At 45.0% G+C, this 12,946-nt stretch overlaps 1 protein-coding gene across 1 annotated transcript; it reads left to right on the top strand.

The window, feature by feature from the left end:
- Positions 1-5,365: 5,365 nt before the first annotated feature.
- LOC142632795 (egg cell-secreted protein 1.2-like) lies at positions 5,366-9,700 on the top strand. Its single transcript, XM_075807132.1, has 2 exons — positions 5,366-5,381; positions 9,357-9,700. Exons 1-2 carry the CDS (start codon positions 5,366-5,368, stop codon positions 9,698-9,700), a joined length of 360 nt encoding a protein of 119 aa, XP_075663247.1.
- Positions 9,701-12,946: the final 3,246 nt, after the last annotated feature.

The following is a 12,946-nucleotide window of genomic DNA, read 5'->3' as shown; positions in this document are numbered from 1 at the left end:
GGTGATGACCGTCCCTTCATCTTACCCTCAGAGTGGTCCGTCAACAATTTTCTCCCGACGATGTCGGAGAATGTTTTCAAAAGTTTGCGGTCCCGTTACCAAATACCATACGACATTCCCATCCGTCTGCCTGAGGAGGGTGAGAAGTATTACTCGGGACGAACCGCGGACGTCGGCATGTATGACGCCATGTTCGCGGCCGGACTGAGACTGCCGCTGACGGCATTACACCATCAGTTGGCTAACTTTCTCGGGATATCCGTCAGCCAGATTGCCCCCAATGCTTGGCGAACCTTCATTGGTGCCGAGATCTTGTGGGGTCGTCTGAGCGGAGGGAACCGTCAGCTGACCTTGGACGAGTTCTTTTGGTGTTATCGTCCTCAGCACATTTCCTCGTCAAAAGGAGTGTATCATTTTGCAGTGAGGGATAAGGAGTTTAAGTTAGTGTCAGATATGCCTGAATCTAATAGGAAGTGGAAGGGCAGATACTTCTTTGTAGAAGGAACAAATTGGGTATGTCGTCAGGAGGAGTGGGAGTCAATGCCCAATGGTTTTGATAACACATGGGCTTATGTTAGAGATTCAGGTTAATCTCGTCGACCCTTCTCGCCTCGTCTACTTTTTTGCTGTCCTAACCCGTCACTTTACACTGCAGCTAACAACCGTCCACGTATCACCGCGGAGCAAGAGGATTTCATTCGTCGAGTGACGGCCATTCCCTTGGACGAGAGGAAGTGTCGGGATCTAATCACATTAGACACTCTTTACTTATATTGTGGTGGTCTTGAGCTGACGGAGGAGGCTTGCAAATTGAACGCTTATTCTCGCCGACGTGAGTGTCCTTCAACTTCTTGTCTTTATCCTGACGTTGTCTCTTTCTAACCCTAATTCTTCGCAGAAATGGAGTCAGCTAAACAATGGGTTCGAGCTGCCGCTGCGGCCAAGAAGAAACAGCAAGAGAATGCTGGGGGCGAGTCAACCCCACCGTCAGCCCTCAGGCCCGTCGGGAAGGTCGCGGCCAAGAGGAAACCTGACGGTAGGGAAGACCGTCCAGGGAAGAAAACTGCCCCAACTCCCGAGGACAAGTCTTCACGAAGACCGTCACCTCCCAGGCCCGTTCATAGGGCAGGTAAGGGGCCCATGACCTTGTCAGGCCCTATCTCCCAGGGGTCTGCACGTCGCCTGCTGACCCACAAAGATTATGCTGTAGAGGTGACGAAGTCCATTTTGAAGGAGGAGGAAATGAACCCTTGTGCCGAGCAGACCGTTGACGAGATAAAGGCGTCAGGCCTTTTCGACCTTACCAGGGTGAGTCTCGATTTCTATTTTGATGCCCGACCAACTTTTTATACCCTGACGTTGTCTTGTCCCCTTTTTCTTCGTGCTATGGTTCGCATGAAGGCACCGCGCGGTGTGCTCGCCAAGGAAGGGGTGATCACCCGTCTGAACGAGTGCGTCAAGTACCTAGCTGACGGTCAGGCGCAGTTCAAGGAGGCGAACCGCATCTTGGGCACGGAGCTGAAGGATTACAAGGAAAAACTGACGGAGGAGACCCGCCGATGGGAGATGGAAACGGAGGCCAAGGTGACGGCGGAGAAGGAGTTGAGGTCCATCCTAGTCCAAGTGGAGATGGCTAGGAACGATGCTGTGACGGAGTTCAAGGATTCGTTAGCCTTTATAGACGCTTGTGCTGCCTACTACGGTGACGGGTTCGAGGACTGCTTGAAGCAAGTAAAGTCTGTCTATCCTGACTTGGATTTGTCAAGGATTTCCATGGATGAGTCCATCCCGTCAACCCCTGCAGGCGACGCCGTCCATGAAGAAGCTGACGACAATAATCAGAGAGACAACAGCGTCGTCTTAGCCCAACCAGCTGCGGATCACTCCGTCACTCTGACTCCAAATCCTCACAATGGCGACCCAAATGCCGTCAGCCCTTCTCTCTTCTGTGCCCAGCCTTTCACTGTTGAAGACGATGGACAACACTGACACCCTCTTATGAACTTAAAGCCCCCTTTTTTTTTTTTTTTTTTTTGGAGAAGTGTAGACGGAGTTGTAGTATTTGGCGCCCATTTTTCTGGGCTTTTGTAAAGACATTGCCTATTTTAATTTTAATGTCATTTTATGCTTCAAGCATGTGTGTTTTTTATTGTAAGTCAAAATTGTCCGTGATGAGTTCGTCAGCTTAAGGGTGACGGGATTTTTCTCTTTCAATTCAATTTTTTGAACTGATGACGGCGTCAGCTTCTTTTCCATGAAAACATAGGGTCGTTTTTTATCGTTCCGTCAGTTACATGGGCAACGTCGTTGGACAACTTAATTGTATGCCTTAGTTTCCTAACAATACGCTCTTCTTTCAGCTAATCTAGCTCGATGTATCCATTTGGCAATACGCCCATCATTTCTACGAACAATGCCGTCAGCTAACTTATTATGCCGTCACTTTGAACATAACACCGTTATTTTGAACGTAACACCGTCACCTTGTTGCACCATGGCAAGGTAACGAGCCCAAGAGGGAACATATCAGCATTTTATTGCCCTTGTACATCTTATGTGCTTGGTGGTAAGGCCTTCTAGTAATGAGGTCGTCCACCTTGTTGTCCTTAGATTGGGGTCGTCCACTTTGTGGATTTTAGAAGAAGGTTGTCCACTTTGTGGACTTTGGAATAGGTCGTCCATTTTGTGGACTTAGGAATAGGCCGTCCACTTTATGGACTTAGATGTAGGCCGTCCACTTTGTGGACTTAGAAGTAGGCCGTCCACTTTGTGGACTTGGAAGTAGGCCGTCCACTTTGTGGACTTGGAAGTAGGCCGTCCACTTTGTGGACTTAGAAGTAGGCCGTCCACTTTGTGGACTTTGAGGTAGGCCGTCCACTTTGTGGACTTAGAAGTAGGCCGTCCACTTTGTGGACTTAGAGGTAGGCCGTCCACTTTGTGGACTTAGACGTAGACCGTCCACTTTGTGGACTTAGAAGTAGGCCGTCCACTTTGTGGACTTGGCCATAAGATTGTCCAACTTGTGGACTTAGTTGTAGAGGACTTGCTGTTTTCATCAAGACATAAAAAATTCACTAGTCGTTTCTGAATGAACCTCCTCTTATTATGATGAATGCATGAGTAAAATTTTGTTCAAAATAGGAAAAAATAAACTTTCAGCCCTTTGGACTTAAAACACACTGTAAACAGGAATAGGCTAAGACAAATAATTAAGGATCATAAACTGGTAGTGAGGAGTAACGTTCTGCTTGCTATCTTCTACTGGTAGTACTTTCTGAGGTGCTCGGCGTTCCATGGGTGTCGTAGTTTCTGCCCGTCAAGGGTCTCTAGGTGATAGGTGCCCTTTCTTCGCCATGATACGATCTTGTAGGGTCCTTTCCGCTCGGGCCGAGCTTTCCTTGTGTGGGATCTCTCGGCCGCGCCCATTACTTTCCTTAAAACAAGATCTCCGACTTTGAAGTCTCGGTGCTTGACTCGAGAGTTGTAGTGCTTGCTTACAAGGTCCTGTATCGTGCGAGTCTCGCTCGCCCACCGCCCTTACTTCGTCAATTAGATCCATTGTAAACGAAGCTCTTGATCATTTCTTCCCTCGTCGTGATTGTCCACCCTATAACTCGTGAGTCCTATCTCGGCTGGAATGACCGCTTCACTTCCGTATGTCGAGTGGAAAGTGGGTTTCTCCCGTAGGGGTTCGTACTTGTCGTTCGTATGCCCATAACACGCCGGGTAGCATCTCGTGCCATACGCCCTTTGCCCCCCTCGAGCCAAGTCTTGATGATTCGAAGCAAGGATCGGTTGGTGACTTCCACTTGTCCGTTTGCCTGAGGGTGGGCTGGGGAGGAATAATGGTTCTTGATTCCTAACTCTGAACAGAAGGCTCGGAAGGAGTCGTTGTCAAATTGTTTACCGTTGTCCGAAATTAAGACTCTTGAAATTCCATACCTACAAACAATGTTTCTCCATACACAACCCCTTATATTCTTTTCAAAGGATTGTGGCTAGGGCTTCACTTCAACCCATTTGGTGAAGTAATCGATGCCGACGACGAGGAACTTCGCCGCCTTGTCGCCATCGGGAATGGTCCCATGATATCCAACCCCCATCGGGCGAATGGCCATGGGGCGATGGGGGTCAATTCTTCCGCCGGTTGCCGAATGATGTTGCTGAACCTTTGACACTTGTCGCAAGCTCTCACATAAACCTGGGCGTCATTTTGCATTGTTGGCCAATAGTATCTGGCCCGAATCAACTTTTGTACCAATGACCGTGATCCAGAATGGTTGCCGCATATCCCCTCGTGTACTTCTCTCATAATATAGCTTGCTTCTTCGGGGTCCACGCACCTTAGGTATGGTCGAGAAAAGCCCCTTTTGTAGAGAACGTCCTTTATCAAGACAAACCGTGCAGACCGGACCTTCAGCTTCCTGGCAACCTCCTTTTCATCAGGCAACGTGCCATCTTTTAGGTAGGAGATCAAGGCCGTGGTCCAATTGTTTCCGGAACCAATTTCCTGTACGAACAACGTCAATTAACGGTGAGGGCTGAATGAAAGAAAGTACCTTGTCGATGGGGGTCATAGGTTCCGCGGATGCAGCTTTGGAAAGTCGGTCGGCATGTTCGTTTTCTCCTCTTGGAATTTGGACTATTTTGGCTTGCAGCCCATCCATCCTCTTTTTTGCTTGCTCCCAGTACCTCTTCATTCTTTCACCCTTGCACTCGTACTCGCCGTTTACCTGGCTTGTGACGACTTGGGAGTCGCAATGAACAACCACGTTCGTGGCCCCTACAACTTGAGCAAGGTCTAAACCTGCTATCAGGGCCTCATACTCAGCTTCATTGTTAGTTGTAGGAAAATCGAGGCGAATCATACATTTGAGCTCGTCGCCTTCCGGAGAGTTAAGCACGACCCCTACCCCACCAGCCTTCTTGTTGGATGACCCGTCAGTGAAAATGCCCCATTGGGGATTCTTTTCCTCTTCGCCTTCCGCGCTGGTGAACTCAGCAATGAAGTCGGCCACCGCTTGTCCCTTGATGGCGACGCGGGGGCGATATTGTATATCAAATTCACTTAGTTCTACGGACCATAACGCCATTCGTCCGGCAGCCCCACGCAAAGGTTTATCAGTTAGGACGACTATTGTATGGGCTTGAAAATATGGCTTGAGCTTACGGGCCGCTGTAACCAAAGCGAAGGCAAGTTTCTCCATGGGGGGATATCTTTCTTCTGCACCGTGCAATGCCTTGCTCGCGTAGTACACGGGTCGTTGGACCTTATCGTCTTCTCTAATTAAGGCCGCGCTGACGGCTGTTGGGGAAACGGCCAGATAGAGGAACAGTTCTTTTCCTGGTTGCGAGGGGCTTAGCAATGGCGGGGAAGAGAGGTAGGCCTTTAAATCTTCGAATGCTTGTTGACACTCGGCAGTCCATTCAAAGGATTTTTTCAATGTTCGGAAAAAAGGTAGACATCTATCCGCAATTTCCCTTCGACACAAATCGGCTAAGCGCGGCGACCACCCCGCCATCGAGGCTTTGTACTTCCTTAATATTTTTAGGAGGGGCCATCCCCATAATGGCCTCGAATCTTGTCCGGGTTGGCCTCGATCCCTCTTTGGGAGACCATGTACCCCAAGAACTTTCCCCGCCGTCACTCCAAAGGCACACTTGCTTGGGCCGAGCTTCATGTTGTAGGAGCGAAGAGTATCAAATGTTTCCTTAAGATCCTCCGTATGAGCTTCTTCTTCTTGGCTTTTGACCGGCATGTCGTCGACATACACCCTCGGACGTTCCTCCCAATCTGCCGTGCAAACATCTTGTTCATGAGCCTCTGATAGGTTGCGCCAGCGTTTTTCAGGCCGAAGGGCATGACCTTGTAGCAAAAAAGGCCTTGGCTTGTTACGAACGAAGTCTTCTCTTGATCAGCCTCATCCATTCGGATTTGGTTATACCTGGAGAATGCATCCATGAAGCTTAGCAACTGATGTTTGGCCGTAGAATCCACCAGGACGTCGACCCGCGGGAGGGGGTAGCTATCTTTGGGGCATGCTTTGTTTAAGTCCGTGAAGTCAACGCACATCCTCCATTTCCCGTTGTTCTTTTTGACCATTACGACGTTTGCCAACCAATCGGGGTAATACACTTCCCTGATAAATCCAGCTTCTTGCAGTTTGCGGACTTCTTCTGCTATTGCTTGGTCTCTTTCTTGGGCAAAGGTTCTTTTCTTCTTTCGGACGGGCGGAAAAGATGGCGACACGTTCAACCTGTGCACCATGACCGACGGGTCGATTCCCGGCATGTCTTCGTGGCTCCATGCGAATACATCTTTGTTTTCTTTCAAGAAAGTTGCGAGTTTCTGACGTACCGCCGGGTCGGCCAGGGTTCCGACTTTTGTCGTTCGCTCCGGGTGGGCTTCGTCGAGATTTACGTCTTCGAGCCTCTCGACGGGCTCTGTCGCCACCCGACGTTCTTCTATGTTTATGGCTTGAATGTGATTGTCCATCTCCATCATGGCCACGTAACATTCTCGTGCGGATACCTGATCTCCTCTCAATTCTCCAATTCCATGATCAGTAGGGAATTTTATCATCAAATGGTATGTCGAGGTTACGGCTTTCCATGAGTTGAGGGTTGGACGTCCTATGATGGCATTGTAAGCCGACGAGCAATCGACTACCAGGAACGTTATGTTCCGGGTGACCTGCTGTGGGTAGTCTCCAACGGTTACCGCTAAAGTGACAGTGCCAAGTGGACGTACCCTCGCCCCTCCAAAGCCAATGAGTGGGGCATTAACCGGAATTAGTCGTTCCCTTTCAATTCGCATCTGTTGAAAAGCAGGATAGTAAAGGATGTCTGCTGAACTACCGTTGTCTACGAGAACTCGGTGTATGTTGTAGTCTCCTGCCCGTATGGTGACGACCAAAGCGTCGTCGTGGGGATGGTGAAGGCGCTGGGCGTCTACTTCCGAGAATTCAATGGGGGGATTTCCAATCCGTGACCTTCCAAGCGCAGGACTTGCCGACTGGACGTTCTGGATCGTTCTGATGTATGTCTTTCGGGCTTTCTTGGAAGATTCGGCCCTTGCGGTGCCTCCTACAATCATCCTTATGTCTCTTACGGGTTGCCTGGGGCGATCATTATCTCGCTGAGGGGCTTGATTTTATGGCGGGTCCGCCCTCTCTTTGTTGACGAACCTTTGTAACCTCCCTCTCCTAATGAGAGCTTCTATTTGCTGTTTCAGGTCGTAGCAATCGACGGTGTCATGGCCGTGGTCTTGATGAAATCGGCAGTATTTATCCCTTGGTCTCCTGTTGGGATCTCCCTTCAGTTTTCCAGGAAAGGCCAAAGTTTCCTCGTCTTTAATCTGCATCAACACCTGGTCGATGGGCGTATTCAGGGGAGTGAAGTTCGTGTACCTTCCTGTAGGCGGCTTGGGTCGTCGATCATCTCGTCCCTCTCTCGGTTCTCCCCCTTTTTCGTCCATTATCGGGTTTCGTATCTTCCCCCGTCTCTCCCTTTTCACCCGGGTTTATAGTCGTCTCTCGGCCGCAAGGCATCCTCCGCGTTCATGTACTTCGTCGCCCGTAGTATACGCTTCGGACATAGTCTTCGGGGTCATTCTTGCATAGAGAGAACAAGAACTTACCCTCTCGTAGCCCGTTCGTGAATGTCTGCCACAAGTATCTTGTCATCTCAGATCGTCTATTGAGAGGGATTCCTTGTTAAAGCGGGCTATATAGGACCTTAATGTCTCGTCTTCACGCTGCTTAATGCCCAGTATACACGCGATAGACCTCTTGTGTCGATGACTTCCAATAAAGTGTGACACGAACTGTGCGCCCAGTTCCTTAAAAGTGCCGATAGAATTAGGCGTCAGCCTGGTGTACCAATCCCTCGCAGGCCCCTTCAAGGTGGTAAGAAAAGCCCTGCACATGATTTCATCCGGTACACCCTGAAGATGCATTAGGGTCCTAAAAGACTCCAGGTGGTCCAACGGGTCTTTGGATCCGTCATAGTTTTCCACATGGGGCATGCGAAACTTTGGAGGAACGGGGCATGAATTCACCAACGCTGTGAAAGGCGAATCCGTTCTATGAACTAGATCGTCCAGATTGCTTGATACCCGTCCTCTGAGGGCGTTCATCATCACATCCATGCGTTCCCTCATCTCCTGCATCTCGGCTGTGATATGAGGTGGTAGGGAGTCCGAGGCGGATGGCGGGTTTGTCTCCGGCCGCTTCAGCCTAGTCGGTGCGGTGCTACCTTCAGGCTTGACGGCATTCCTCCCCTCCGGGCTCCCTACTTCCTGGTCCTCCCCTGGCGCACTTTGGTGCGCGGTCATCTGCCATAGTTGCTCTTCTAAGCCGTGATTCTGTTTAGTCAGGCGCTCAACAGCGGCAGCAAGCGTCTGAACTTGTCTCTCTAGCGCTGTAGCATGCGGTTTGTCGCCTTGGTTGTTATTCGTTGCCATCGATCGAGTGAGTACCATGCAACTTTTTGTCTCAGGGATAGAGCACGGCTGAGATACTTGAAAATGTCACTTTTCCCACAGACGGCGCCAACTGATGATGCCGAAGAAATCACCAGTAAGCTGCGAGTACCCCTCCGATTGAAGCAAAACCCGCGAAGAGAAAGTAGGTGATCGACGTAGAGCACCGGTGTGGTGCCGGCCAAAGACCCTCCAACGATCAAGTTAGAGTCTTTAAAACAACCCTAGAGTGCCGAGTTGAGGTAATTGTGCGTACCTTTTGTCATGAGGGTTTTCGGGGTTTATATAGTGAGCAGTAGAGCCGAAATAAACGCCTTGGCGAGGAAGTACTTTCCTTTTAGAAGAGCAATCGCGGATCTTTGCATATCGTATAGAGCTCTTTTCCTTATAGGGATCCTTTTGACTAAGACCAAACGTGTAGCGAAAGGACTTTCCTTATATTCACGTATGTAGAAGTCAAGATAGATTGAGAATGGAGGTTGGATTACTCCTTCAGCTTTTTCCTGCATAGGTCGTCAACCAATGTGCACCTCCTATATTGCCGTCAGGCTAGGTACGTCTCCAAAGATATCGTCAGCTAAGGACCTTTTCACCTTGGCCGTCAGTCTTGACTTCGCTATCTGGATTCCTTTAGCCTAACGTCGCCACGTATGGGGTCTGGCTTTGAACGTCAAAAGAGGTGTCAATGACAATGGCTGACGGATAGTACATTTCCGTCAGCTTCTTAACGTGCAGTTAGTATGTAATAAGTATATTTCCGTCAACTTCTTAACGTGCCGTCAGCATGTAATAACGTCACTATCAAAAACATATCGTTTTCCAATGGCTAGCCAAAATTTGTTTATGTTTCTATCCCTTGCATGTCTCTTGGCAGTGACAAATGTGACTGCAACAAGGGACTTGTACATTAAGCCTGGACACAGGCTTGCAACAAGGCTTGAAGCCAGTGGTGAAGGCTTAGTCCCTTGCTGGAATGCGCTTTGGGAGCTCAAATCCTGCTCAAATGAGATTGTTGTTTTCTTCCTCAATGGCCAAACTGATATTGGCCCAGATTGTTGCCGTGCCATTACTATCATAACACATCATTGCTGGCCTGCCATGCTCACTTCACTTGGTTTCACAGCTGAGGAAGGTAATATTCTAAGAGGTTATTGTGATGCAGAAGCCTCAGTTCCTTCTACAGCTCCTCCTCTTGGCTTGCCACTGCCTCAGGCTTAGACATTGGGGGCAAATATCCAGTGCACGAAGTTTTCAGTTAAAATGTTTCTGGACAGTTTATTAGTCCTTTTTTAGTTACTATAATGTCTGGGATGTCATGTCCTTCTCTTGCTTGGTTTTGGTTAGTTTTTTCATGGAATATTTCCTGAGGCAAATTGGGTGTATCTCTATTTTGTTCCTTGGGACCATGTTGGGGGTTTTTGATGTGGTCTAGTCTTCAATGTAATAATGAACCACAAAATAAACTTCTTTCTGTGTCAGCTATATATACATCTCATCTTTTCATCTTTTCAAATATGTTTTATCATGAACTAATATTTATGAACTTAAATTAGATTAGAGTCTTTTTGATAGTTCAGAAAATTTTTATTAAGACCAAAGCAAACAATTACAAGAACCAGCAGCTACAATTACAAACAGAATTACAAAGCAGACTCACATCAACTCTAACCTAACACAGCCTCACAGTGAACCTAAGATCTCAATTGGGTAGACTTTATTATTATTAGAACTCTCAAACAACAAATTGTAAATTCTTATTGGGATTGAATGTCTCAATATTCAAGCTAGTATGTACTTAATAGTTAATACAATGATTTTTAAATTCGTTAATAGTATCAGTATGCTAAAATGTGTTCCCAAAGGGACCCTAAAATGAAGTACAACCACACTAGAGCTGGTGCAAGCATGGGCAATGCCCCAGCACTATTAAAATGCGGTAACACCTGTGTAAGGGAGAGAGCACCAGAAAAAAAAAAAAAAAAAACCTTAAGAATTTTTTGTTCAGAAAATCTTAGAGAAGTTGTTCATGCACTCTTTAGATTGTAGATCTTGCTTATGATTTTAAAAGAAGGGAGCAGATTTTGAATTCTTTGATTGCAGGTTTTATTTTTGGTTAGTCATGTCTACCCCTAGATTCTTGGACTCGAGGAGCAATGATACTCGCGCATCACCAGTTTCACACTCCATACACACTTGTCCAACTGTTAAAAAAAAAAAGGGTAAAATCTGTTGCACACATGGCCGTACGTACGCACAGGTGAAAACAACTGAAATCGTGAGTTGATGACATGTTCGTACACCAGTTTGTTATTTCTTATGTTCTGTTAATTGCAAGGAAATTTGGAGGTAATTATAGAATTCTAAGTTAAGATCCAGGTGCTGATACCCCACAAAATTGGAAGAATTGAAGCATTAAACAGGGCACATTGTAAGCTGTTGTTCACCAAGTACTAATGCTATCTTGTCTGATGTTAAGATGCAAGCTTAGTTATTATAAGCTCATATTGTATTGGTGATCTTTGTATGTTGAGGCTTGCAATTTTGTAGCTCTCTAGTTGTTCCTGCAGCAATGATCTGTTCTAAAATGGCTGTGCTACTGGTTTGGTAAGTGTTTCAAAAATAACACTTACCAATTTATAAAAAAAGTCTTCTTCCCTTTTTTTTTTGGTCCTTTTCTTTTTCTTAACTCATAAACCTCGAAACAATTTTCTAGTATACTAGTTATTAACTCTTTAGTTATTTTTAATGTCTATGTCTGATTTATTTAATCTTAATCATATATCTCATATTTACATTTTTTTAATGAAAATGTTTTCGCAGGTTTTAGAGCTTGAAATTGGAAAGGGCTTTTATTTTTTTTATTTTTAATGTACCAAATATGTGCATTCTTTGAAAAATACAAGATTTTAATAAAATAAGAAAAATATAATTTTATCAAGAATCTACCAAAATTGCACTAAGAACGTGAAATAATTATTAATAAAGTAGCTCATATTTTTACACAAACCTCTCCCTCTAAAGCACCACTGAAGTCAATCAAATGGACTGAATGGACCAAAATAGACTGAATGGATTGAAGTAGATCGAATGGACTGAAACGATTGAAAGGACCAACATTAATTGAAAGGACTGAAATAAACCAAAATGCTATGCTAATATGGCTCAACAGGAATGTAATAACAATAAATGCTACACTTTTAACTTTTAAATATTATATAAATTAACAAATTGCTTGTTACTACTATGGTACCCACATTTCACTACTACATGTCCATAATATTAAACATTATATCCAATGTTTACAACATAAAAACCATTTCCATCAAAGAATATAAACAATTTAATAACAATGCACAAAATTTCATAATCATATTGGACCCTTAAGCATAATGGCTAAGTATTGGAAAATCAAGATTTAATGTTGATATAACTCAAATTTTAACAGAAAATTATAATAATTTTTTACGAAAATTTCAAAATTGCTGCCAAACTAAAACATAAAAAAAAAAAAAACACCACACACAGGTATGTTTCATTTTCCATTTCTTTCTTTATACCATTTCATCCTAACCCATTATAGAATCTTCTCATAGTGGGTATACTAAACTAGCTAAACAAATTTGGAGACAAAGTAGATGGCCAACACTCCAGGTTCAGATATAACACATGACCCTCAACAATGGCAACAATGGTATCGGCACATAAAACAACTCCATATAGGAACAATATTTCCATTTTCAAATGTTGATCCCCGTATGGTGAATAGTATATGCAAAACAACATCCCACGGCCCAGTGCTACAGATTTATTAATCTCATACAAGAACTCTAAAAAAACACACAATAAATTAAGAAATGTGCAATGATAGAAAACAAAAAAATGTTATTTACCTATTGATAAATCAAAAAAGGAACCTCCTTTTCTATTTCGAAACTTCATTTCCAAATGGTGCACTGTACAAACTTCATCCCCAAACGCCGAAATGATTTAGCAACTAGGTGTACAATACCTGACTTGGAGGTTTTGGTTATAGAGACATTGTGTGTGTGCGCATGGTTGTGTGCTGTTAGGCAGTGTTTGGTTACAATGAAAATGATGTGATAATGATGTGGCTAAACCTAAGTTATGTGGCATTCTCGCATAAGGTATGCATATAGATTAGAAAATCTATCACGTATCAAATACATGTATGTATGAGATCCATCTCATATGAAAGGGCAAATACATGTATCATATACATGTAATACCACCATGTAGATAGTCTACTTTTTACTTAAAATTTTTAAATGTGATGCTAATCAATTTATTCATATAAAGGCATAAAGCATAAATTTAGATGGTCTTTACATCTACTATAAAGTCTTTAACTGTTAAAATTCCAGTTATCTTATAAGTTACTCTATCTCTTGGCCTCCCCGCTTGTGCACCCATTTAAGTCTTTTAGACTTTCCCATGCACAAACTT

This window comes from Castanea sativa, chromosome 4, assembly GCF_040712315.1.
Source record: "Castanea sativa cultivar Marrone di Chiusa Pesio chromosome 4, ASM4071231v1".
NCBI classification, from domain to species: domain Eukaryota; kingdom Viridiplantae; phylum Streptophyta; class Magnoliopsida; order Fagales; family Fagaceae; genus Castanea; species Castanea sativa.
Note: the sequence above shows the minus strand (reverse complement) of the source record. Positions and strands in the feature narration are given on the sequence as shown.